The sequence below is a fragment of the Bos mutus genome, unplaced genomic scaffold (genome assembly GCF_027580195.1).
Source record: "Bos mutus isolate GX-2022 unplaced genomic scaffold, NWIPB_WYAK_1.1 CTG348, whole genome shotgun sequence".
Taxonomy (NCBI): Eukaryota; Metazoa; Chordata; class Mammalia; order Artiodactyla; family Bovidae; genus Bos; species Bos mutus.
This window is the reverse complement of record NW_027219835.1, coordinates 7,032-34,497: the sequence shown is the minus strand read 5'-3', so window position 1 is coordinate 34,497 and position 27,466 is coordinate 7,032. Positions and strand designations below refer to the sequence as shown.

Below are 27,466 nucleotides of genomic sequence, written 5' to 3'. Positions count from 1 at the left end.
CTTTATTTACAAAATATTTGCAAAGCATTTTTTTAAACTGCTGCTGCTGCTACAAAGTATGTAAATCAGTAAACCTATCTTAGGTCCTTTAATGGACCGGAACCTGGCCCTGGACCCCAAGAAAGTGAGAGAAAGCCCACCAGGCTCCCTGTCCCTGGGATTCTCCAGGCAAGAACACTGGAGTGGGTTGCCATTTCCTTCTCAATGCATGAAAGTGGAAAGTGAAAGTGGGGACCAAGCTCTGATGGAGTTGTGCTCCTGACTATATATAGGCTGTAGTACAAGAAGTTTCTTTCACAATGATAAAGATCAGAAAACCAAAGGTACAGTAGCCCATGGACTGCAGCCTACCAGGCTCCTCCATCCATGGGATTTTCCAGGCAAGAGTAGAAGTGTTTTATTTCTAACTGTGTAAATAGGTAAACTGAATAGTGTCCATCAAGCCCTGTTACCATGGAAACAACTCCAAAGCCACTGCAGGAAGAAAAATGTTGGAGCCCAAACAGAGAGGGCAAAGCTGTGTCTCCCAGCCAGCCGTCTACCCCAGAAGGAAGATTTCCCATCAGAACATGCCCAGGAGTGGGTGGTAGACTCAGAGCCCACAAATGATGAAGACCTGGGGGGAGTGAAGTGATGTGAGAAGTGGCTGCTTCCAGGGGCTCAAAGAATGGGTGCCCCTGGGGTGGGTGGGAGGAGGAAGGAGACCCAGTGCCCATGAGGGGGAGCTGGGTGAGTGCAAGTGGGCCTGGGAGGCAGCAGGCCTGGAGCCCTGAGCCCTCCAGGACCCAGGTTCTGAGATCCAGCCAAGAGGGTCAGGTCATGTTTGACTCCCAGCAAGGGTGTTCACTTGTGCTGGTGACCACTTGGTTCACGAGGTACACCTCGGGGTCTCCTATGCTCAGCACTGGGGAGCAGCTCTGTGGGGTTGCAGCTGTGCGTGTGGAGCTGGTGGTGGCGAAGCCGCCCCTCCTACTTTCTCCAGGACACATATGACGTCCTGCAGCTGCAGCCCCGCCAAGAACTCCCTCCACTCTCACAGGTGGGCTCAGTTTTCCTTCTTTGGAAGCTCCAGCCTTCCCTGAGTGAAAGTATTTTGAAGGAACAAAATTGTCTAAGATTTCACTTTAAATCATGATATTTCTCAAGCATTAGAGAGTAAAGCATTCCTTTATGCGTTTATGGCTGGTATTCGTGATAACACTGCACTTGTTAAAGGTAAAACATTTTCCAAATATTTTCCCCCACTTAAGGTTTTGTTTTGTTTTGTTTTGTTTTGTTTAATCAGTCTAAAATAACACAGTAAAGCAAAATTTGCCTCAGTAGACTTTGTCTTAAAATTCAAACATAACGAAAGCATTTTACAACATATTAGAAATCTTGCTGCTGTTCACAAATTCCCATTTTATGAAAAATGGTTTATATAAACACAGTTTCTCTCTCATTGCCCAAGTCTTAAGAGGGTAAAAGGAAAGGAAAAGGAGCAAGCAAGTGAAAAGTGCAAGTCAAGCTGGAATTTTGGCAGTTGGGAAATGCCAAGAAGAGGATTTATTTATTTTAATATTTATTTATTTGGCTGAGCTGGGCTTCATTTCAGCATGTAGGATCTAGTTTCCTGACCAGGGGTCGAACCCAGGCCCTCTTTCCTGGGAGCACTGAGACCCAGCCACAGGACCACCACGGAAGTCCTGAGATTTTGGTTTGTGCTTTTTATTCCCTTCAGTTTATATATTTCTTATATGCTTTTCAGTTTTCAGGGATAATAGTTGTTATTTTGAAAAAGAGTGTGAGTGAATTGTAAACTTGCCTAGGTGCCAGTTTTAAGAAGACTCTGATCAAAACAGACTGACAGTGAACAGGTGGTGATTAAGTGGGAATTAAGAGAGAAGAACAAATAACTACCTGATATTATCCTATTCTGGCAGAACCATCCACTTAGATAAGAGTCTAGACTCTGCTCTCCCATCTAGAATGTCTTGATGGGAAGGAAGTAAGGGGTTTATAAATAATGAGATCAGGTTGCCTTTTGGGTTTACTAGTCCCTGTTCTACCACTGTTTACCCAGGAAAATTTTAAAAAAATTGCAGTTTTGATGACTCTTGCCTCTTACACTTTTCTTTTTTATTCAAACCTTCACATAAGAGAAGGAATTGGCCATGTGAGTAAGAGATGAGACTGGAGTGGTTGCTGCACTAATTCTCAGCTATATTCTGCTGGTGAACCACAATTATTTGGGAAAACTTCTTTTAAAAATGTATAAGTCTAGGCTGTTCGCTGTAGATTTTGACTGAGTAAATTGAGGAACACTTGGACATGTGTATTTAGAATTATTCCCTTGAGATTCTGATCCAGTCCTTGATGAATAACTATGGAATGAATACATGTAATTTCTAAATGCCCCCTTCACAAAAGAAAGTAGTCTCTAGAAGGGCTGGAGTTTGATCAATGCTAGCTGCTTCCATCAGCTCCCTCCTTTCCAACACTATTAGCCTGACTTTTTCTCTGCCCCATGTTTGAGACATTAAAAGGAGTATCTTTGGCGATATCTATGGGCTTGAACGACAACTCCTTTTCCTTCCAACCACTCATCATTCGGTGACCCTCCGAGAGTCTTTAGCGATTTGCTCATGGCGAAGTCACTTCGTCTGTAGAGTCTGACACTTTAAGGATTTTGCACCTTCACTTATCATCCAGGTCATTAGGTCAACAGATGTTTGTTACCAACAGGGTTTTCCTGATTGCAGTAATAGTAACTCCTGAGCCTTTTTTGGTATCATCTGCAGGACAGACTCTTGCAGTGTGTCTGTTAGAATTGCTGATCCCTGGCATAAGCAGATGAGAGCTTTAAAACCCGTGAAGTTAGTAACAGTACAGAGGGGAATTGTTTTAAGCATTTATTTTCAGCAGGCTTGGAAACTCATTATCCATTTTATTAACAATCTAGAAGAATTCTAGAGATAGATTGTAGTTTCAACAGGCAGTGGAAACATTCTTGACTGTGAATTATGAGTCTTTTTAAAAGAATTTATGTTTAATTGAATTATGAGTCTTAATAGCCATATTTATTACATATTGGGACCCACTTTTTTTGTGAAACATATGATACTAAAGAAAGGAAAGGTTTCACATACAAATATTTGCTTTATACCCACCTGTTTGGAAACAGCAAACATAAAACCAAAAGTGGGCCATAAACCAAACATGGCCCTTGGATATGTTTAGTTACCTCCATACATTGAGTCAACATTTCAAATTTAGGAGGCTCATGCAGAAGTTCAGGCTTCTCCAAGGACCAAATCTGGACCCCCTTGAGCCCATCCTACTGTTTGGTCTGTGTGCAGAGGCCACCCCTTCTGTGTGGGACATGTGTTTTTGGGGTTACCAGTCTCACCTGGCTTTTTCACTTACTCAGGTCATCAGCTTTCCATCCATAAGCATTTGAGTTTCCAATTTTTGATTGATAGTTTATTTTGATAAATATTTGAAGGTTTTTAAAGACAGTCTAATTAATCTATAATTGATTTCATATTTTAAAAAATTTCTTAAGAATGGGATTGAATTTTTCAAATTAGAATTTTTAAGTTGGTTGTGGCGGTTTTGCACTGAATAACTCTCACAAACACACAAGATTATAAGAGACAGTGCAGGGAGAGCTGGTGGAAGAGCAACTCCCCAAGAAAATGTTGAGCATGTATTTATTGGTAATTTTATGTTGCAATCTTTAACTAAAAGCAGTAAAGCAAGACAGACACCAGAACTCTAGGATTTTGGAAGCTTCCTTCTGGTGGTCTGGAGGTAATCACATGAGAGTCATCAAGAAGGGTCTTTGAAGATAAGGTGGGGAGGGCGCTCATTCTGCATGCAGTTAGCATCTAGCTAATGCTGACCTCTCAGCCAGAATGTCTAACTTAAGGAAGGGTGGTGGAAAGAGCAAGCAAGGAAGAGAGAATGAGTAAGATTAAATTCCAGGAGACATTTCTGAGAAAGCAGTAAAACAGGGTTCCCACAGTTGATTTTTTGAAAAAAAGAAAAAGTTTCTTTCTTTGCATGTTCATGTAGAGAATAATATTCCCACTGGAATGTCTGTAAACCTTTTGAGTTTACTCATGGTCATCCTTGGATAGGTTATGCATGCTACAGATGGTATTATATATTTCTGCCTCAGCATTGTCCCTAAAATATGCAATTGATACAGTAGCTAAATGATACCCACACCCCCTGCATTGGGAGCTTGACACTTAGCCACTGGACCACCAGGGAAGGCCCAGAGGAGGAGCAGATTAAAGAGAAAGAAGGTGCACAGGGTGGTGAGGAGGAGGGGGCTCTCTTTCATTTACTTTCTGACTTTTATTTTTAAGTTCAGAGAATCTATTGCACGGTTTTAATTTCAGCTTAGAAATAGGTTAACTGTGTACATTAGAAATGGTTTTCCCTGTTTTACAGGATGACCTGACACCACTGCTACTTGCGATATGTGAAAAGAGAGGGCAAATGGTGGAGTTTTTAGTAAAGAAAAAAGCAAATATACATGCGGTTGATAAGATGAAAAGGTACCGTTGTTCTTTTTCTTTTTAAAACCCTTAGTGCTGTTCTAGGATGGTAATATCAAGATTAAATGTATAAGAGGATTCATTTGTGATCAACACATCATCACTTAGGTAGAAAGTCAGTTATTCTGACCGGGAACCATGAACAATATATAGCAGGAATGTATAGCAGGATTCATATTCCTTTATAATATTGACTGATGTCATATGCAACCTGTTTTTTGTTTGTTTGGTTGATCTTATAATAGCTGAGGGATTTCAAATTAGTTTTATTAGCTTTATGAAATATGGATTCTGCTTTTTAGTTCACCTCATGACAGTATCGAGTTTAATTCTTTTAAAAGAATTCTTTAACCTCTACTTTGTATGTATGTATTTTTATAAGATGCATAGTAAACCTAAAAGACTTGGTTTTGTCTTATGGATAACTCTTTGTTTTAAATTACTTTGTTTGAAGAATGCTGATGTTATTAGATTGCAAAAGAGTCAGATACAACATAGCGACTAAATAACAACAGCCACAAAAAGGTGATTATGACTCACTGTCACCAGATCCTGTGGGCTCATCAGGTTTTCATTTTAGTACATTTTGATATTTTCATTTTTAATGCAGGTAGAAGGAAGAAAGATAGCTTTGATTGGATAAACAGTTCCTTTAACAGAGACAAGTCAGAGGTGAATGATACAGACGAAAATGATGGGCTTTAGATTCAGGCTAGGTTCAATTCCTAGGTTTCCTACCGATTAGGGCTATCATCAGCAAATAAGTTTCCTGATACAAAAGGCAAATAGTAATGCATCTTTCAAAGGTGCCTGTGTGTAAGAAAGATTTTATATATAGTATTTCATTTTTAGTGCCTAGCACATGCTTGTCCACATCATTAACTGCCACCATGACTATTTTTATTCCCATTATTATCAATATTTTTGATTTAAACCTGCAAGTAGCCTTTCCTTAACCCAACCTCTAGCTGACTTTGAAGCCGAATATATCAGACTAAGGAGGAAATGGGGAATTTATCCCTTAAATAGTCATCTGCCTCAGATAAGTGACCTCAGCATCATTTCTTGTCCATCAAGGACTTTATTATTATTTTTAAAAAACATTTATTTATTTGGCTACATGGGGTCCTAGTTGTGGGAACTCTTAGTTGCAGCATATGGGATCAAGTTCCCTGACCAGGGATGGAACCTGGGCCCCAGAGGGGATGGTATGGGGATTGGGAGCCTGGAGTCTTATCCACTGGCCCATTCAGGGAAGTCCCCATCAGGGACTTTTTAAAAATAAAATAAAATTTAAAAAAAACTAAAAAACAAAACAACAAAAAAATTTATTTATTTGGTTGCATGGCATCCCAGTGGGACAGGAGGCTTCTTTTCCTCCCTTCATTTTAGCCTTGGAGGTAATTTGCAAAGATGAACACTTGAGCCTGTAAATGGTCAGTTCTTCATTTTAGCCTTGAAAGGGCAAGATGAACACTTGAGCCTGTTCAGTTGGTAAAGCATATCAAATTAACTGTTTAAGTAAGTCAACTCAACTTCCTGAGGCTGAAGTCATCTCTCTGTTGTTTTAGAACAGCCCTCATGCTTGCTGTCAAGTATGAATCAACAAATGTCATCAGACTTCTTCTTCAACAAGGTGCTGACATCTTTTCTCAAGATGTTTTTGGATGGACTGCAGAAGAATATGCTGTTATTAGTGGTTTTAATATGTAAGTGTTCACATTAAAATGCCAGTTCTCACTAAACTGCAGCCAAAAATAATTTTAACTGTTACTTGCTACGTGACCAGTGAGAGTTCCAGTTTGGTGCAGGCAGTTTGGAGAATGGTGGTGAGATGTTCCCCCTCAAGAGCTGAAAGCCAAGCAAAGGCCAATTAGTTACTCTTGGCTGTGGGCTCAGGGTGCTTTATCTCAGGACATGTAGACCTTGATCCTTAGAAAGCTTGACATTAGCTATTTCATTCCAAGTGTGACCTCTTGGTATGGTGTATGAACAGTGTCACAGTTGTGATATTTCTAACTAGTTCTTTGGGTCTTGAAATATTTAGTTCAGCAGCAAATCCTGTTTTCCCTTGAGGGCTTGCCTCTCTATACACTTCTGCTTGAATTTTCCAAGAACCTGGAGGATTCCCTAAGATCAACGAAACAGTCCTCTTCCACAAGTCATTTGGAGGGGAGAAAATAGTTCCTTCTCATCATTCTGTTCCTTGCATTGATTCTACTGCTGCAGCACTGCTGCTACAGCTGGTCTTGACAGGGTCTGCTTGGCAGCTGGATCTGGAGTCTGGATTGGGCTCTATAAAGACCTTTAATAAAATCATTTTAAAAGGAAAAAAAAAAAAAAAAACATCCTGCAGTGGGCTCACGATTGACCTTTGCTCCCAGGCCACCCCTCTGGGTCCAGGTTCCCCAGCCTTTAAGGTGATGCACAGGTCGACTTCAGAGTGAGAGCTCCTTTGTTCTCATATGTATGCTTGTCACTCAGTCACTGTTGCAAACAAAGCTCCAGCACCCAGTTTGGGCAGCTGGGCCGCCTAGCTTCCCCCTCACTCAGAGACCTTATGTGGAGCCCATGTGGAAGCCTAGATCTTCACGATGAGGTGCCCTTGAGGCTCTTATTTATCTTTTCTGCTAGCAGATGTCAGTGGGGACCATTTTAGGCTGTCAGAGAGGGTCAAGTGCTCCTGCAGGGATTGAGCAGACTTCCCTTTCTCCTTTGTATCTAGACTTGAACCTCAAGGTGGCTTTCTGTCCTGTGGGGGCACCTTTTCTTAGGTCACAGGTTCCCTGTCATCCTTCCCAGAGTAGTGGGTGCCAGCTTGCCTGAGATTCCCTAATTATGCTTGGCCCCTCATGGGATCTGTTTCCTGTAATAATGAAAATCTTCCAACAGATTTCTGTCTGCCTCCACCTTAAATGTTTTCAGAATCTGCCCCATAAGGAACCCATTCAGCAGAAATCCCTAAATCTCAAGTAAGATAGTTGGAATTCAGAGAGGTAAGCCCTGTCTAGAACTTGCCAGTACCCACTGTAAGAGTAGGGATATGTCTTCCAAGTGAATTGGAGAGGAACATGGAGATTAAACATCATTGTCAGAAAGATCTGCTGGTTCAGAGTTTGAGTAGGTAGAGAAGGAAGAGTAGTGGTCCAGGCCAGGTCTTGATTGTGATTAGTTTTCTGCTCTTGGTGTAATTAGCTGCAATAATGGGGGATCATTATGTTCTCTAATGTAGTGAATTCATATGTTATAAATAAATTTAGGTACACATTATCTAAAAGCTGAGATTCCCTAAATTACAAACCACAAAAAACAGCTAATCACCAGAATTAATAACAGTTTCATGCAACACTTGAATGTTAAACGTATGAAAAAGCACACATTGGGATTTACTTGGAATTCCAAAGTAGTTACAGCAATAAAGTTGAAGATGAAATTATTCCACTCTTAGATTGTTTCTGCAAGCATTTTGGGTGTATATTATCTCATTACATCCTATTAATCCTCTTTTGAAATAAGACAGTAATATCCAAGTTGTGTAGAGGAAGGACTTTGAACTGAAGAGAAACAACTCCTCCAGGAACAAAGAGCAGTTGGTTATAGAGGTAGGATTTGCAAGCTCGAGAGATTTTTCATATGCCAAGCTAAATCTAGTTAATTATTGGAGCTGTACTGCCCTGAGTTCATGACTACTTCATCTTCCTTTTCTTTCTCCTTTCAGTTCAGTTCAGTTGCTCAGTTGTGTTCGACTCTTTGGGACCCCATGAACCACAGCATCCCAGGCCTCCCTGTCCATCACCAACTCCCAGAGTTTACCCAAAATCATGTCCATTGAGTCGGTGATGCCATCCAACCATCTCATCCTCTGTTGTCCCCTTCTCCTCCTGCCTTCAATCTTTCCCAACATCAGGGTCTTTTCAAATGAGTCCGCTCTTTGTATCAGATGGCCAAAATGTTGGAGTTTCAGCTTCAACATCAGTCCTTCCAATGAAGACCCAGGACTGATTTCCTTTAGGATGGACTGGTTGGATCTCCTTGCAGTCCAAGGGACTCTCAAGAGTCTTTTCCAAGACTGCAGTTCAGAAGCATCAATTCTTCTGCACTCAGCTTTCTTTATAGTCCAACTCTCACATCCATACATGACTACTGGAAAAACCATAACCTTGACTAGACGGACCTATGTTGAGAAAGTAATGTCTCTGCTTTTTAATATGCTAAGTTGGTCTAACTTTCTTTCCAAGGAGTAAGCATCTTTTAATTTCTTGGCTGCAATCACCATCTGCAGTGATTTTGGAGCCCCAAAAAAAAAGTCAGTCACTGTTTCCCCATCTATTTGCCATGAAGTGATGGGACCGGATGCCATGATCTTAGTTTTCTGAATGTTGAGCTTTAAGCCAACTTTTTCACTCTCTTCTTTCACTTTCATCAAGAGGCTTTTTAGTTCTTTTCACTTTCTGCCATAAGGATGGTGTCATCTGCATATCTGAGGTTATTGATATTTCTCCTGGCAATCTTGATTCCAGCTTGTGCTTCATCCAGCCCAGTGTTTCTCATAATGTACTCTGCATATAAAGTTAAATAAGCAGGGTGAAAATATACCTTTACTTTCTCCTTTACTACATGCTAAATAAAAGTTTATAGAACTTAGAAACTTGAAATGTATGTGACAATTGAAGTTTTGATATTATCTCTGACATTGTCTGAAATGATCTAAGAATTTGATAGTTGTTTTTCATATCAGTGTTAAAATATTATTTATTGCATTTTTAATACATAGCTTTCACCAACTGATTTCTGAATATAAAGAAAAGAGATCTAAAACTTCTCCTGAAAATAGCAACCCAGGTAAGTCATCTGATACTGAATTACTCTCAGTGATTCTACCATAGATAAAGTAGGAATGAGGAAGTTTCAATAATGAAAGAACTATGAAAAAATTAGTGTAAATTGCATGTGTATTTTATTTTTTAAATTAATTTCTTTATACTCTAGTATTCAGAATTCTTTAAGAAGTTAATTGTAGGTGATTTAACATCAAAGACAGTATTGTCTGAAAAGAAATCCATCTCTTTAATATGGCCCCTAAAGTCCTATATTAGATCTTTGTGTAAATCAGAAAAAAAATTTTAAGTGAGTATGATGTATATTTCATCTATAGTCATAGTACAGCAGATTGGACATCTTATGAAAGTGAACTTTCATTTTTAGAAATGATTTCATTTTGAATGAAATCAGTTTGCATTTAGTGAATGAATAGAAATTAAAGAAGGAAATGTCCAGTTATTGCTGTGGACAGAGGAGCCTGGTGGCTGACAGTCCATGGGGTATTGCAAAGAGATTAGTCTGAGTGACTTCAAAATAGTCTCACTAAAATAGTTACCATCATTAAAACTGGGAACTTGAATAATCCCTTCCTGGTAGGATAAGAAATGATAAACAATAACTGCAAAGCTGAGGCAGTGTGCAGCATAGTAGTGAGAGATTATTTCTGAAAGATACCTACCAATTGTACAGAAGGCAGAAAAGCAATGCCTGGTTGAGAACCAGTTATTTTGCCTATTGTACCAAGCAGGTCTAGATTACCAACTTCATTCCTTACAGATCCAGAGAGAGTGAGATAGGTTGACTTCATTAGGATCAGATATTTTCTTTTGTGTGTTGGACAATTGTCATGAGAGTATAGTTTTGTAAGAACAAGATGTTCTCTTGCCATCAGTTAAAAGATTATCATAATAGATATTCAAATAGAACAACTTGGGACTCTGCAGGTTCTAATAAAAGCACAAAAATACTTTGCATTAACAAAAACAGCATTAGGTCCACTGGATGTGGCATCTAGCACATTGTACAGGGTATCCAAGGATACCTTTAACTGAGTAGACCTCTATCTAATCAAAGGGGGCTTCCCAGGTGGCTCAGTAGTAAAGAATCCACCCACCAATGCAGGAGATATGGCTTGATCCCTGTGTCGGGAAGATCCCCTGGAGAAGAAAATGGCAACCCACTCCAGTACTCTTGCCTGGGAAATCCCATGGACAGAAGGGCCTGGTGAGCTGTAGTCCATGGGATCACAAGAGTCAGACACGATTTGGTGACTGAACAACAAAAACATCTATCAAAGAACTGTAGGTTGGTTTATTACACTAGTCAGAGGAGATACAGAGATGACAGTGTCTTGGTCTTCAATACGCTCAGAATAGAGTTTTTCTCTGGTTAATTTCTGTATTTTTCTAAAGAAAATTTTCAAAGAAAACATGCTTATTTATTTGTTCATTTGTTCACTAAACAGATAAATTTCAAATGTCTTTTATGTACTAAGCATTGTTCTGATGTCACAGGGTGAAAACATTTAAAAATCACTGCCCCTGCTCTCCTTGCTCAAGCTTGCAGTGCTCCTTTCCCCGTGGAGTCACTGCATGTGAGTCATCCCTCCAGCATCAGATCATGACGACCCTGGGAAATGTTGTCCAACAGCACCAGAGTCCATGTGGCTCCCTCCATCCTTCCCTCCCTCCCTCCCCTAGTTCATCAGTTTAGGGTGTGATGATGTAGTTCTCCCAGCAATCCTTCCAAGCTGAAAAAGTATGATTTCTATAAGGATGTGATGATGTATGCCTTCCAAGCTGAAAAAGCATGATTTCTATAAACATTTGCCATATAATGGGAAGGACTGATATAATGATATCCCTCACTAGTACACAGCACTCTTTGGACCATCCTGATCTGTGTGGTCCAGATACTCTTGAGCAATGGAAGGAGATAGTCTCAAGAGATTCTTTTTGAACATGTTAGTGTTTGGGATTGGAATATATATATATAATCCTGTACTGCTGAACTTTTAAATTTTATTGAAACACACACAAACACATGAACTGAACTTTTAAAAATTTTAAATATATATATATACATACATATATATATATATATATATACTGAACTTTTAAACAAGTTCCATATATATATATATACATATATATAACTTTTTTAAAAGTTCAGCTTCTGTGTACCCTACTTCATGCTCACCACTACAAGTCTAGTCCCCATTCTCATCACTGAATTGAGCCCCTTTACCCATTTGCCTCCCCCACCTGCCTTTCAAGAGATTATCCTTTCTAAACCTGGAATCACTACATCTTTCATACTTCTCTTGCCTTTGGAAAGAGGGCCAGGAAGAGAAGACTTTTGTTTCCAATGTTTTACCTTGCTCTGAGGTTCAGTGCCTTTGACCAAGCTTCCCTGTGATAGGGCGTTTTCATTGTGAACTGAAGAGCCAGAGAAGTTGTCATGTCCCAGCAAGACACCTATAGTCTCTGTTCAGTGCTCCAGGCAATAGAAATCCAGAAATACTGTGCTGTTTAAGCATGCTATTGTCAGCTTATAGTACTGATTGTATTAATGGTGTAGTATCATTTTCTCTCAGTCAGTCTCCTGGAGTTTGGTTAGGATTATGGTCATTGTAAACAGCAGTTCTTTTCTTTGTTGTTTTGTTTTGCATTTGATGACTATAAAGGGGAGGAGTGGTTCTTAGGCATTAGTGGCCTACGAGTATAGTACAACCACTGTTCCCTTCCTCTAGTGTGGCCTCCAGGTGTGGTTTGAAAGGAATACTTTTAAACAAAGCCTCAGTCTTGAGGTTTTAATATTCTGTATTTTTCTTCTGTTGATTTAAAATGTATCTTGCTTTTTTCTTTAATAGTGGATGAGAGTTCTGAAGAGGACTCTTCAAGGAGGTAGGATTTTATGGATGTTTTAAATTATATGTTTAACTAAGGGAACATGGAGAAGAGAAACTAATGGTTGTTGAGTGTTCTACTTTGGATTAGACAATGCATTACATGCTTAACATCTGTGACCTCATAGAGTCATCACAGCAGCTTTGTAAAGTAGCTGTATCCTACTTTTTCTTAATTAGGCAACTGTGGTTTCAGGAGGTTAATGAATTGACCCTGGTTAAAATGAGTTGACCTGTGATTTGACAATTGGCCTTCCTGGCTCCCATGTCCACTCCCATGGCCCTCAGCAGAGACTGAGAAGTACCCATGGAGCATATAAGTTAAAGATATAAGTAAGTTCTTTGACTTGTGTCCATTTTAAGTTTGACATTGTGGGGAAACTCCCTGCACTCCCTCTTAGAAGTGTACTCACTTCTTAGAGAAGTGGTGCCGTCTCAGTAAGTGGTATCCCTGCTGACGGACCAAGACTCCCCTTTTGGACGGACTCAGATTCGTCTCTGAACCTTGAACAGACAATGGATAAGGAAAAGCCTATTCTTCCGCTTTGCTTTAAGTCACCTGGTTTATTCCAGTTTGGGCAAACAAGAATTATTTCAATCCATCAATGGGATTTTCAGTTCAGCTATTAGAACTTTTGGTGAAAACAAATTATTTTTAGGCTCTGCCGATGCATTGGCTGTCACTCTCTGTTATGGAAACTAAGAATGAGTGTTAACTAGATATTTCATAGGTTGGGAGAGATGGATGCAAAAATAGGTAACGAAAAACTTTTTTGGAGACTTCCCTGGGGGTGCAGTGGTTAAGATGGTTAGTAAGACATCTTCCAATGTAGGCAGTGAGCGTTTGATACTCGGTCAGAGAAGCTAAGATCTCACATGACCCAGGGTCAGACAGCCAAAACATAAAATAGAAGCAGCATTGGAACTAATTCAGTAAAGACTTTAAAAGTGGTCCACATCAAGAAATCTTAAAAAAAAAAAAAAAAAAAAAAAAAAAGCTGTTTTAAAACAGGCCAAATTTTATTCATGTCAAGAAAGTTCATTTAATATATAGACAAACTTTCACTTTTTTTTTTTTTTTTTTGTTCAAGGACATGAGCTCACTCATTTTTATTGTATGTTTTTGCTTTAAAGGTTTCCCAACAAACCTGGCATTGATTTAGGGCCTACATCAAATGATGAAGTCTTAGATTTTAAAACCAAGGTAAAGTGTTCTGTTGTGAAATTAGTTTTCCTGCTCTGAAATTAGTTTCATGTAGTATTTACTCTTATGATTAGACAGTGGAAGTGACAAATAGATTCAAGGGATTAGATCTGATAAACAGAGTGCCTGAAGAACTATGGATGGAGATTCATGACATTGTACAAGAGGCAGTTATCAAGACCATCCCCAAGAAAAAGAAAAGCAAAAAGGCAAAATGGTTGTCTGAGGAGGCCTTCCAAATAGCTGAGGAAAGAAGAGAAGCAAAAGGCAAAGGAGAAATGGAAAGATATACCCATTTGAATGCAGAGTTCCAAAGAATAGCAAAGAGAGATAAGAAAGCCTTTCTCAGTGATGAATGCAAAGAAATGGAGGAAACAATAGAATGGGAAAGGCTAGAGATCTCTTCAAGAAAATTAGAGATACCATGGGAACATTTCATGCAAAAATGGACACCATAAAGGATGAAGAGAAGCAGAAGATATTAAGATGAGGTGGCAAGAATACACAGAACTCTACAAAAAAGATTTTTATGACCCAGATAATCAGGATGGTGTGATCACTCACCTAGAGCCAAACATCCTGGAATGCGAAGTGATAGTGGAGGTGATGGAATTGCAGTTGAGCTATTTCAAATCCTCAAAGATGATGCTGTGAAAGTGCTGCACTCAATATGCCAGCAAATCTGGAAAACTCACCAGTGGCCACAGGACTGGAAAAGGTCAGTTTTCCTTCCAATCCCAAAGAAAGGCAATGCCAAAGAATGTTCAAACTACCACATAATGGCACACATCTCACATGCTAGCAAAGTAATGCTCAAAATTTCAAAATTTTCCAGTACAGGCTTCCATGAACTTCAGATGTTCAAGCTGGATTTAGAAAAGGCAGAGGAACCCATGAACATCCTCTGGATCATAAAAAAGCTGGAGTTCCAGAAATGCATCTACAGAGGAAACAGAGACTCTGGGATCACAGACCATCTGAAAATTCTTCAAGAGATGGGAATACCAGACCATCTGACCTGCCTCCAGAGAAATCTGTATACAGGACAAGAAGCAACAGTTAGTACTGGATATGGAACAATAGACTGGTTCCAAATCAGGAAAGGAGTACATCAAGGATGTAAATTATCCCCCTGCTTATTTAACTTATATGCAGAGTACATCATGTGAAATGCTGGGCTGGATGAAGCAGAAGCTGGAATCAAGATAGCTAGAAGAAATATCAATAACCTCAGATACTCAGATGACACCACCATGATGGCAGAAATTGAAGAAGAACTAAAGAACCTCTTGATGAAAGTGAAAGAGGAGAGTGAAAAAGTTGACTTACAACAAAACATTCAGAAAACTAAGATCATGGCATCTGGTCCCATCACTTCATGGCAAATAGATGGGGAAACAATGGAAACAGTGACAGACTTCTTTTTGGGGCTTCAAAATCACTGCAGATGGTGACTGCAGCCATGAAATTAAAAGACACTTGCTCCTTGGATGAAAAGCTATGCCCAACCTAGACAGCAGATTGAAAAGCAGGGACATTACTTTGCCAGCAAAGTTCTGTCTAGTCTAAGCTATGGTTTTTATAGTAGTCATGTATGGATGTGAGAGTTGGACTATAAAGCAGGCTGAGTGCCAAATAATTGCTGCTTTTGAACTGTGGTGTTGGAGAAGACTCTTCAGAGTCCCTTGGACTGCAAGGAGATCCAATCAGTCCATTCTAAAGGAAATCAGTCCTGAATATTCATTGAAAGGACTGATGCTGAAGCTGAAACTCCAATAGTTTGGTCATCTGATGCGAAGAACTGACTCATTGGAAAATACCAGTTCTGGGAAAGTTTGAAGGCTGGAGGAGAAGGGGATGACAGAGGATGAGATGGTTGGATGGCATCACCCACTCAATGGACAAGAGTTTGTAAAACCTCTGGGAGTTGGTGATGAACAGGGAAGCCTGGTGTGCTGCAGTCCATGGGATTGCAGAGAGTCACACAACTGAGCAACTGAACTGAGCTGAACTGATGTTGATATTTTCATAAAATTTGAAGAACAGTGTAGATGCATAAAAATATATTAATAAAATCATATGAAACAGAGGCTTTGCTCATAGTATATCCTTAAGAATACTGATATGTTACTGATCTATTGTATATAAATTCTAAATATATGTGTTTCTCCACATACCTTATTATACTTTTTTTTTTTTTTTTCATAAAGTTTGTTCTTGACTAGAAATGTCTCACTTTTTCCTTTCTTCTTCCTCCTCTACCTTTTTAAAATTTTTAAAAAAATATTTACTGTTAACCTAATTTTTCCTTGCAGAACACATTTCTTCAGTGTCTGTTCTTTCAGTCCATCTCTCTCTGCCTCTATTGTGAACATGTTTGCTTATGGCTTTCTATTTAGAGTGTGGCTTTCATTCATGATCATTGCCCTATGGGTTTAACCTTGTTTTTTCCCTGTTTCATAGAAGTAGCTGAATTTTTTTTGCTGTTTCATTGGTCTCTAGCTGTTTGACAAACAGAATAGAAGTAGCTTATCCTGTTTGCAGTTCTAGCCCATCTAAATAAGGTTCTGTTAAAACCTAAACTTTCATATTTCCCTTCACAAGTGATAATCCATGTATATATTAATCATGGAAGCAAATTTCAAAATATAGCAATTAATTTAAATGTCTTAGTTTTTCAATAGTGCTCTAAACTACCGGGGATAAATTATTACTCTAGAACATTTTGGTAGAGAAAGTAATCTAGTGGGTGTCCTAGTATTTGTATAGCAGTCAATTAGGGGTAAGGAGAGGAACATCTGGGGCTTCTGATGTCATCTGTCATAATCCTTTCCCCATGAGCAGGTCAGTCAGTGACAGAACTGGGATTTGAATCCACATCTGAATGACTCCAGAGCCTGTGCTCTTTGTGTTAGATCATAGAGGAATGGGGATGTTATAATTCTTTTATTCAGGTTGATACTTGTTATATTCTTCAAGCTCTTATTTTCTTCTCCAGCATGTCCTGAAATCAAAGTTAATGAAGCTAATGAAGGCTTCTCAGCAATCCAAGAGAAACAGTAAGTTATTTGAAGACTGTCCTCCTGGTGTTATTCCTTGATTTGAAATGACACATGTTCTCATGTACTCTCTCCTGTTTTCACTGTACTAGAAGCAAAATGTGGCATTTTGAGACCAGAGAGTACAACTTTCTCTCAGGACAATAATTCTGATAGTAATGTTGAAGATGTGGTTGAAACATTTCCCAAACCATCACCCTGGTTTGAGGGCATCTGTCATCCTGCCTTCCCATTGCCTGAGCCTGTTTCAAAACTTCTCAAGTCTGTAGCAGGCCTTGGTCGTACAAAGGTAAGTTGTTCTGTTTGTAACTCTTCTTTCCCTGTATTTGTTCACATACCAGTCCCCTGATCCTTATGGTGACAAAAAGGATCCCACCACAGAAATAGAAGCCCTCAAAGTCACGATATGAAATGGTGTGATAATAAGAGCCATACATGTGCATGATTCAGATTTATAAATATTGGCATACTAAGTATGCTGTTATGAAAGAAAAGAATTACAAAGCACTGAGGAAAAATTCAAGTTGGTGATGGACAGGGAGGCCTGGTGTGCTGCAATTCATGGGGTCGCAAAGAGTCAGACACGACTGAGCGACTGAACTGAACTGAACTGAGGAAAAACAACTAGATGAATATGAAGATGGGGAGGAGGATGAAGAGGAAGAATTCCTTTAAGAAGGACAAGATGAATATAAGATGGAATGAGGGTGAAGATGAGACAGATATTATACAAACACAACAGAAATAGTGGGGGTCAGTCAGACCAGGAACTCTATATTATAAATATGTGAGAAATTATTTCAAATTCAACTTAAGAAGAGAAAGTGAGGTTGTAAAAAAAAACAATGCTCATACTCTTTTGAATGACATATAGATGATTTTTTATGAAGAACTAAAAAAAATGTGTTCCTTATTTTTTTTTTTTGGTGGTTGTTTTCGAGGTTGGTGGTTGTTCTTGTTTTTTTGTTGAATTGAAATGTAGTCAGTTTAAAATACTGTGTAAGTTTCAGGTGTACAGCAATGTGATTTGTTTATACTTGTGTATGTATATATATATTTTTTGAATATAGTTCCCTCTGGAAGTTCATTTAAATTTGAAGTGATTTCTCTTTTTAAAAAATTCTCACTTTGAAATTAATGAAGTGATGTCTTCTATTTAACCTAGCAAAACTTTCATTTAGAGACAATTCAAGATGAGCCCTGTTTTAGGCCTTTGGAGATGTATTATGAATTAAGAATTTCTGGCCCTTCTGTTTCTTGTGGTTTCTAACTTCAGTTCAGTTCAGTCACTCAGTCGTGTCCAACGCTAAATACTTAATGTACTTATCTAATTTATCTTACTGTTTGCTATAACCTTGGTGGGTGTTTTAGATCTTTCTGAAAATAAAGAGGAAATACATAAGCATTTTATCTATTCTTTTTACTAAAATTATAATTTATAATTTTATAAATGAGATTCTTAATCTCTCTTCATTAAATGAGAAAATTTTCAGCTGCAACAGTCTGAAAGAAGAAATGTAGAAGTATATTTTTTCTCTGGAGAGATTCTGATTTCTTTTTTCTGAATGTCAGCAAATAATGGGTAATTACATACATTAAATGAATGAAATCATTTATATTTTTCTGCTGCTGCTGCTGCTGCTTTATGCTTTTTTCTTATATAGACTACTTGTTATTATTAAATCATAAGGAAAGAAAAATTACCACCAGAGTTTATAAAATTATCTGTGGAAGATATTTTTTCTTTTAAAAATATCTCTAGCAACATGTACATTCCACGTTATTTTTATTTATTTATTTTTTATTTTAATTGGAGGCTAGTTACTTTACAATATTGTAGTGGTTTTGCCATACACTGACATGAATCAGCCATGGATGTACATGTGTTCCCCATCCTGAACTCCCCTCCCACCTCCCTCCCCATCCCATCCCTCTGGGTCATCCCAGTGCACCAGCCCTGAGCACCCTGTCTCATGCATCAAACCTGGACTGGCGATCTGTTTCACATATGATAATATACATGTTTCAATGCTATTCTCTCAAGTCATCCCACCCTTGCCTTCTCCCATAGAGTCCAAAAGACTGTTCTTTACATCTGTGTCTCTTTTGCTGTCTCACATATAGGGTTATCATTACCATCTTTCTAAATTCCATATATATGTGTTAGTATACTGTATTGGTGTTTTTCTTTCTGGCTTACTTCACTCTGTATAATAGGCTCCAGTTTCATCCACCTCATTAGAACTGATTTAAAATGTATTCTTTTTAATGGCTGTGTAATATTCCATTGTGTATATGTACCACAGCTTTCTTATCCATTCGTCTGCTGATGGACATCTAGGTTGCTTCCATGTCCTGGCTATTATAAACAGTGCTGCAATGAACATTGGGGTACACGTGTCTCTTTCACTTCTGGTTTTCCTCAGTGTGTATGCCCAGCAGTGGGATTGCTGGGTCATATGGCAGTTCTATTTCCAGTTTTTTAAAGGAATCTCCACACTGTTCTCCATAGTGGCTGTACTAGTTTGCATTCCCACCAACAATGTAAGAGGGTTCCCTTTTCTCCACACTCTCTCCAGCATTTATTGTTTGTAGACTTTTGGATAGCAGCCATTCTGACTGGCGTGAGATGGTACCTCATGGTGGTTTTGATTTGTATTTTCCTGATAATGAGTGATGTTGAGCATCTTTTCATGTGTTTGTTAGCCATCTGTATGTCTTCTTTGGAGAAATGTCTGTTTAGTTCTTTGGCCCATTTTTTGATTGGGTCGTTTATTTTTCTGGAATGAGGTGCAGGAGCTGCTTGTATATTTTTGAGATTAATTCTTTGTCAGTTGCTTCATTTGCTATTATTTTCTCCCATTCTGAAGGCTCTCTCTTCACCATCCTTATAGTTTCCTTCGTTGTGCAAAAGCCTTTAAGTTTAATTAGGTCCCATTTGTTTATTTTTGCTTTTATTTCCATTACTCTGGGAGGTGGGTCATAGAGGACCCTGCTGTGATTTATGTCGGAGAGTGTTTTACCTATGTTTTCCTCTAGGAGTTTTATAGTTTCTGGTCTTATGTTTAGATCTTTAATCCATTTTGAGTTTATTTTTGTGTATGGTGTTAGAAAGTGTTCTAGTTTCATTCTTTTACAAGTGGTTGACCAGTTTTCCCAGCACCACTTGTTAAAGAGACTGTCTTTTGTCCATTGTATATTCTTGCCTCCTTTGTCATCAATAAGGTGTCCATAGGTGCATGGATTTATCTCTGGGCTTTCTATTTTGTTCCATTGATCTATATTTCTGTCTTTGTGCCAGTACCATACTGTCTTGATGACTGTAGCTTTGTAGTATAGCCTGAAGTCAGGCAGGTTGATTCCTCCAGTTCCATTCTTCTTTCACAAGATTGCTTTGGCTATTTGAAGTTTTTTTTTGTATTTCCATACAAATTGTGATATTATTTGTTCTAGTTCTGTGAAAAATACCATCGGTAGCTTGATAGTGATTGCATTGAATCTATAGATTGCTTTGGGTAGTATACTCATTTTCACTATATTGATTCTTCCAATCCATGAACATGGTATATTTCTCCATCTATTTGTGTCCTCTTTGATTTCTTTCAACAGTGTTTTATAGTTTTCTATATATAGGTCTTTTGTTTCTTTAGGTAGGTATATTCTAAGTATTTTATTCTTTTCATTGCAATGGTGAATGAAATTGTTTCCTTAATTTCTCTTTCTGTTTTCTCATTGTTCGTGTATAGGAACACAAGATATTTCTGTGTGTTAATTTTATATCCTACAACTTTACTATATTCATTGATTGGCTCTAGTAATTTTCTGGTGAAGCCTTTAGGGTTTTCTATGTAGAAGATCATGTCATCTGCAAACAGTGAAAGTTTTACTTCTGCTTTTCCAATCTGGATTCCTTTTATTTCTTTTTCTGCTCTGATTGCTGTGGCCAGAACTATGTTGAATAGAGTGGGCACCCTTGTGGTGAGAGTGGGTACCCTTGTCTTGTTCCTGACTTGAGGGAAAATGCTTTCAATTTTTCACCACTGAGGATAATGTTTGCTGTGAGTTTGTCATATATAGCTTTTATTATGTTGAGGTATGTTCCTTCTGTTCCTGCTTTCTGGAAAGTTTTATCATAAATGGATGTTGAATTTTCTCAAAGGCTTTCTCTGCATCTGTTGAGATATAACCATATGTTTTTTATCTTTCAATTTGTTAATGTGGTGTATTACATTGATTGATTTGCAGATATTGAAAAATTCTTGCATCCCTGGGATAAAGCCCACTTGGTCATGATGTATGATCTTTTTAATATGTTGTTGGATTCTGTTTGCTAGAATTTTGTTAAGGATCCTTGCATCTATGTTCATCAGTGATATTGGCCTGTAGTTTTCGTTTTTTTTTTGTGGCATCTTTGTCTGGTTTTGGTATTAGGGTGATGGTGGCCTCATAGAATGAGTTTGGAAGTTTACCTTCCTCTGCAATTTTCTGGAAGAGTTTGAGTAGGATAGGTGTTAGCTCTTCTCTAAATTTTTGGTAGAATTCAGCTGTGAAGCCATCTGGACCTGGGCTTTTGTTTGCTGGAAGATTTCTGATTACAGTTTCAATTTCCATGCTTGTGATGGGTCTGTTAAGATTTTCTATTTCTTCCTGGTTCAGTTTTGAAAGTTATACTTTTCTAAGAATTTGTCCATTTCTTCCAAGTTGTCCATTTTATTGGCATATAGTTGCTGATAGTAGTCTCTTATGATCCTTTGTATTTCTGTGTTGTCTGTTGTGATTTCTCCATTTTCATTTCTAATTTTGTTGATTTGATTTTTCTCCCTTTGTTTCTTGATGAGTCTGGCTAATGGTTTGTCAATTTTATTTATCTTCTCAAAGAAACAGCTTTTAGCTTTGTTTATTTTTTATCTCTCTTTTTTTCTTTTTTTGCATTTCTTTCTGCCCTAATTTTTAAGATTTCTTTCCTTCTACTAACCCTGGGGTTCTTCATTTCTTCCTTTTCTAGTTGCTTTAGGTGTAGAGTTAGGTTATTTGACTTTTTTCTTGTTTCTTGAGGTAAGCCTGTATTGCTATGAGCCTTCCCCTTAACACTGCTTTTACAATGTCCCATAGGTTTTGGGTTGTGTTGTTTTCAGTTTCCTTCCTTTATATGCATATTTTGATTTCTTTTTTTATTTCTTCTGTGACTTGTTGGTTATTTAGAAGCATGTTGTTCAGCCTCCATATGTTGGAATTTGTAATAGTTTTTCTCCTATAATTGACGTCTAATCTTACTGTATTGTGGTCAGAAAAGAGGTTTGGAATGATTTCAATTTTTTTTTTTTAATTTACCAAGGCTAGATTTATGACCCAGGATGTGATCTATCCTGGAGAAGGTTCCATGTGCACTTGAGAAAAAGGTGAAATTCATTGTTGTGGGGTGAAATGTCCTATAGATATCATTTAGGTCTAACTGGTCCATTGTATCATTTAAAGTTTGTGTTTCCTTGTTAATTTTCTGCTTGGTTGATCTAGCCATAGGTGTGAGTGGGCTATTAGAGTCTCCCACTATTATTGTGTTATTGTTAATTTCCACTTTCATACTTATTAGCATTTGCCTTACATATTGTGGTGCTCCTATGTTGGTGCATATATATTTATAATTGTTATATCTTCTTCTTGGATTGATCCATTGGTCATTATGTAGTTTCCTTCTTTGTCTCTTTTCACAGCCTTTATTTTAAAGTCTATTTTATCTGATATGAGTATTGCTACTCCTGCTTTCTTTTGGTCTCTATTTGCATCAAATAACTTTTTCCAGCCCTTCACTTTCAGTCTGTATGTGTCCCTGTTTTGAAGTGGTCTTTTGTAGACAACATATATAGGGGTCTAGTTTTTGTATCCATTCAGCCAGTCTTTGTCTTTTGGTTGGGGCATTCAACCCACTTACATTTAAGTTAATTATTGATAAGTATGATCCTGTTGCCATTTACTTTGTTGTTTTGGGTTTGAGTTTATACACCCTTTCTGTGTTTCCTGTCTAGAGAAGATCCTTTAGCATTTGTTGAAGAGCTGGTTTGGTGGTGCTGAATTCTCTCAGCTTTTGCTTGTCTGTAAAGCTTTTGATTTCTCCTTCATATTTGAATGAGCTCCTTGCTGGGTACAGTAATCTGGGTTGTAGGTTTTTCTCTTTCATCACTTTAAGTATGTCCTGCCATTCCCTTCTGGCCTGAAGAGTTTCTATCAAAAGATCAGCTGTTATCCTTATGGGAATCCTCTTGTGTGTTATTTGTTGTTTTTCCCTTGCTGCTTTTAATATTTGTTCTTTGTGTTTGATCTTTGTTAATTTGATTAATATGTGTCTTGGGGTGTTTCGCCTTGGGTTTATCCTGTTTGGGACTCTCTGGGTTTCTTGGACTTGGATGACTATTTCCTTTCCCATTTTAGGGAAGTTTTCAACTATTATCACCTCAAGTATTTTCTCATGGCCTTTCTTTTTGTCTTCTTCTTCTGGGACTCCTCTGACTCGAATGTTGGGGTGTTTAGCATTGTCCCAGAGGTCTCTGAGGTTGTCCTCATTTCTTTTAATTCTTTTTCTTTTTCTTCTGCTTCATTTATTTCTACCATTCTATCTTCTACCTCACTTATCCTATCTTCTGCCTCTGCTATTCGACTGTTGGTTCCCTCCAGAGTGTTTTTTTATCTCATTTGTTGCATTATTCATTATTGATTGACTCTTTTTTTTTTTCTTCTAGGTCCTTGTTAAACATGTCTTGCATTTTCTCAATCCTTGTCTCCAGGCTATTTATCTGTAACTCCATTTTGTTTTCAAGATTTTGGATCATTTTTACTGTCATTATTCTGAATTCTTTTTCAGGTAGACTCCCTATCTCCTCCTCTTTTGTTTGGTTTGGTGGGCATTTATCATGTTCCTTTACCTGCTGAGTATTTCTCTGCTTTTTCATCTTGTTTAGATTGCTGTGTTTGGGGTGGCCTTTCAGTATTCTGGCAGTTTGTGGTTCCTCTTTATTGTGGAGGTTCCTCGCTGTGGGTGGGGTTGGACGGTTGGCTTGTCAAGATTTCCTGGTTAGGGAAGCTTGTGTCGGTGTTCTGGTGGGTGGAGCTGGATTTCTTCTGTCTGGAGTGCAATGAAGTGTCCAGTAGTGAGTTTTGGGATGTCTATGGGTTTGGTGTGACTTTGGGCAGCCTGTATATTGAAGTTCAGGGCTATGTTCCTGTGTTGCTGGAGAATTTGCATGGCTTGTCTTGCTCTGGAACTTGTTGGCTCTTGGGTGGTGCTTGGTTTCCGTGTAGGTATGGAGGCTTTTGGATGAGCTCTTATCAATTAATGTTCCCAGGAGTCAGGAGTTCTCTGGTGTTCTCAGGTTTTGGACTTAAGCCTCCTGCCTCTGGTTTTCAGTCTTATTCTTACAGTAGCCTCAAGACTTCTCCATCTATACAGCACCAATGATAAAACATCTAGGTTAATGATGAAAAGCTCCTCCACAGTGAGGAACACCTGGAGAGGTTCACAGAGTTACATGGAGAAGAGAAGAGGGGAGAGGGAGATAGAGGTGACCAGGAGTAGAGAGGGGGAATCAAAAGGGGAGAGAGCAAGCTAGCCAGTAATCAATTCCCTATGTGCTCTCCACAGTCTGGACCCCTTGGAGAGGTTCATGGAGTTACAAAGAGAAGAGAAGAGGGAGGAAGGAGACAGAGGTGACCAGGAGGAGAAAAGGGTGAATGAAAAGGAGAGAGACAGATCCAGGCACTAATCAGGTCCCTAAGTATTCTCCACAGTCCGGAACACACAAAGAGATTCACAGAGTTGGGTAGAGAAAAGAAGGGGGAGGGAGGAGATAGAGGCGACCTGGTGGAGACAAAGCAGAGTCAAAAAGGGGAGAGAGCAATCAAGCCAGTAATCACACTCCCAAGTAAAAATGGGTACTGAAGATTGGGTTCTTAAAGGTACAAAATTGATAACAAATACCAAAAAGCAAAGATTAAAAATCTAGAGTAGAGGTTAGACTCTGAAAAATACAATATTAGAAAAACAAAACAAAGTCACAAAAATTATGAAATATATATATGAAGTTTGCTTTAAAAATTAGGTTTTTTTTTTTTTGGCAAAGTAATAGTAGCTTATAAAAATGAAAATTAAAGGAGTAATGTCAGGGGACATTCAGCTTTAAGGAATTCAATATGTTATTCTTTTCTTTTGTGTGCCATTTCTCAAGGATTCTCTATTCCTCATCAGTTGCTGCAGGAACGAGCAGAGCTGCACGCAGTTCCTGGGACTGAGATCCTGAGAAAGGGCACCTGCTTGGTCCCTTCAGTGACTCCCTCCAGTGACCTCACTGAAACGTGATCTGCTCAGTTATGCGGACATGCAACATGCAATGCTTTCTGGCCCTTTGAAGATTGTTATTTGCTTGGCTTTGTTTTTGCTCAGTTTTTTTTTTTTTTTTTTTTTCTTACTGCCTAAAGCTGCCTTGTATGAAGATATATAAACATGCTTTTCTGCAAACAAAGCACCCTTTGTTTCACTCAAGACTTGGGTCCCCTGCGTCCCTCTTCTCATTGACTCCAGTCCCCAGGTCCCAGTCTACAAAGACCATGACAGAGTAATAGAGAACTTAAAATTTTTTTAAAAAATTTAAATAATGATAATAGTAAAAATATATCTAGGAATTTCTCTGGAGCTGTTGTGGGCAGTGTGGGGTCAGTTCAGTTTCAGATAGTTCCTTGATCCAGCTTATACTTCTCAAGATCTATAGGCCCCTTCCAATGTAGTCGCTGCTAACTACAGGGTTTTAATCTGTTGCACCTGTCACTTGCAAAGCAGTTCCCTCTGTTTATTTTAGCTTCTTCCATTTCGCTGTTCTCTTCAGTGTCTAATTTCTGTCCTGACACAAGGGGGCAAGGTGGTCACTTATTTAGGCTCACTTGTTCAGTACTGCTGTGGGGACAGAGGGACACTGCAAACAAATATCACTGGCATGTGTGGGGAGTGCTTGCAGTGTCTCGGCCACACTGGGTTTGCCCCTGCTCATGGCACATGCACTTTCCCACTCTACACTTCTCAGGCTCTAGGTTGCTCTGCTGGGGAACTATCTGAGGCGGGCCCTGGGTTGCATGTGCACTTCTGAGGTCTAAGCCACTCAGGTTCAGGTTCTCAGGTAGTCCACAAAGGGGCAGACTCAGTTGGGCCTGCGTTTTTTGCCCTTCCCAGGTCCGAGCAGCTCAGGCGACCAGGTGCTTGGTGAGCGCTGTCTCCCCAGGTGGGGAGTGCATCTTATCACCTCCCTGGTCCCAGCCACTCAGGTTTCCTGGGTGGCAGCAGGGTGCGCCCATCTCCAGTGTGCCATATGTCTCTTCTGGGAGCTGATCTCTGGCTGCGACCCTCCTGGCAGAAGTCAACCATCCAGAATCCCAAGGGGTTTTGGTTAGTGACTGGGTGCCTGCTTGCAGCTTGGTAGAGGATGCCTCTCTGGGGCTGAGTTTGCCTCTTTCCAGCTCTGGCTGCCCCCCTCCTGCCTCCCTGTCTCCAGTGGGGGATGGGCCATCCCGCAGCCATCTAGCTCTCCTCTGGTATTCGCTCAGTCCTTTGTTTTTTGAGCAGGCCTGGCAGTGCCTTAGGTTAGGGCTTTTTGCAGGATAGTTCTCTCTCTCTCTCTCTTTTCTCTCTCTCTCTCTCTGGCTATCCCACAGTTTGGGTTGCTATCTCATGTTAGTTCCCTCAGATTGCCCCCTCAGGGCATTCAGGCCCAGTCCTTACCCTAAGCAGTGCAGCCCGTGCCTCCCTGTTCAGCCCCCACTTGCTGGTGGTGGATGCAAGCGCAGGGAGTTCTGGTTAGGCACGTGATCTGTGGGTTTTATTTATTTATGTATTTATTTTTCCTCCTGGTTATGTTGCCCTCTGAGATTCCAAAACTCCCCACAGACCTGCCAGTGAGAGTGTTTCCTGGTGTTTGGAAACTTCTCCCCTTTTAAGACTCCCTCCCTGGGATGGATCTCCATCCCTACCTCTTTTGTCTCTCTTTTTATCTTTTATATTTTGTCCTACCTCCTTTCGAAGACAATGGGCTGCCTTTCTGGGTGCCTGATGTCCTCTGCCAGCATTCAGAAGTTGTTTTGTGGAATTTGCTCAGCATTCAAATGTTCTTTCAATGAACTTGTGAGGGAGAAAGTGGTCTGCCTGTCCTATTCCTCTGCCATCTTAGGACCATGCCCCCCCATATTATTTTTAAGAAACTTTATTAATTTCAGTGTTTATAGATGTTAAATTACCATGTCAATTCTTTGTTATGTGAAACTAACGTGTAAATTCTTCCATATAGAAAAGTTAGTCATTGTGGTTACTTGATTTTTTTTAGTTGTTTTTTTCTTTCCCGATGTGAATATTGAGTCCTTGTTGATCATCATAAATGTATTTGAAAACTTTTAAACCTTCAACTTGGATAATCATAGTTTTACTCCTTTTTTTATATCTAGGTCATTCCTTTAATCTTTACCTGCCATTCCAGAAGACATAGATAAGAAGTTACAGTCGTTAGTGTGCTGTTTACAGGGAAAGAGGCAGTAAACCATCTGAATGTTCAAATAGGGTTGTAAAAAATTCATTTATTCTTAAATGAAGGATAATTGCTTTCCAGAATTTTGTTGTTTTCTGTCAGACATCAACAAGAATCAGTCTTAGGTACACCCATGTCCCCTCCCTCCCAAACCCCCTCCAATCTCCCTCTCCATCCCACCCTTCTAAATTGTTGAAGAGCCCCTCTTTGAGTTCCCTGAGTGATAGAGCAAATTCCCATTGGCTATCTATTTTACATATGGAATTGTAAGTTTCCATGTTACTCTTTCCATCCATCTCACCCTCTCCCCTCTTCCCCTTCACCCGTGTCTCTAAGTCTGTTCTCTCTGTCTGTTTCTCCATTGCTGCCCTGCA

The 27,466-nt window shown here is 39.1% G+C and overlaps 1 protein-coding gene across 1 annotated transcript; it reads left to right on the top strand.

Annotated features, from left to right (window-relative positions):
- The first annotated feature begins 4,438 nt into the window (after positions 1-4,438).
- LOC138986984 (ankyrin repeat domain-containing protein 26-like) lies at positions 4,439-16,580 on the top strand. Its single transcript, XM_070366963.1, has 5 exons — positions 4,439-4,547; positions 6,119-6,256; positions 12,241-12,274; positions 13,411-13,480; positions 16,479-16,580. Exons 2-5 carry the CDS (start codon positions 6,145-6,147, stop codon positions 16,578-16,580), a joined length of 318 nt encoding a protein of 105 aa, XP_070223064.1. The 5' UTR covers positions 4,439-4,547; positions 6,119-6,144.
- The last annotated feature ends 10,886 nt before the right edge of the window (positions 16,581-27,466 follow it).

Coding starts and splice junctions, on each gene's coding strand:
- LOC138986984 (XM_070366963.1), top strand. CDS start 6,145: ATGAATCAACAAATGTCATCAGACTTCTTCTTCAACAAGGTGCTGACA. Junction 12,275..13,410: donor GAAGAGGACTCTTCAAGGAG/GTAGGATTTTAT, acceptor TTTGCTTTAAAG/GTTTCCCAACAAACCTGGCA. Junction 13,481..16,478: donor TCTTAGATTTTAAAACCAAG/GTAAAGTGTTCT, acceptor TTTCTTCTCCAG/CATGTCCTGAAATCAAAGTT.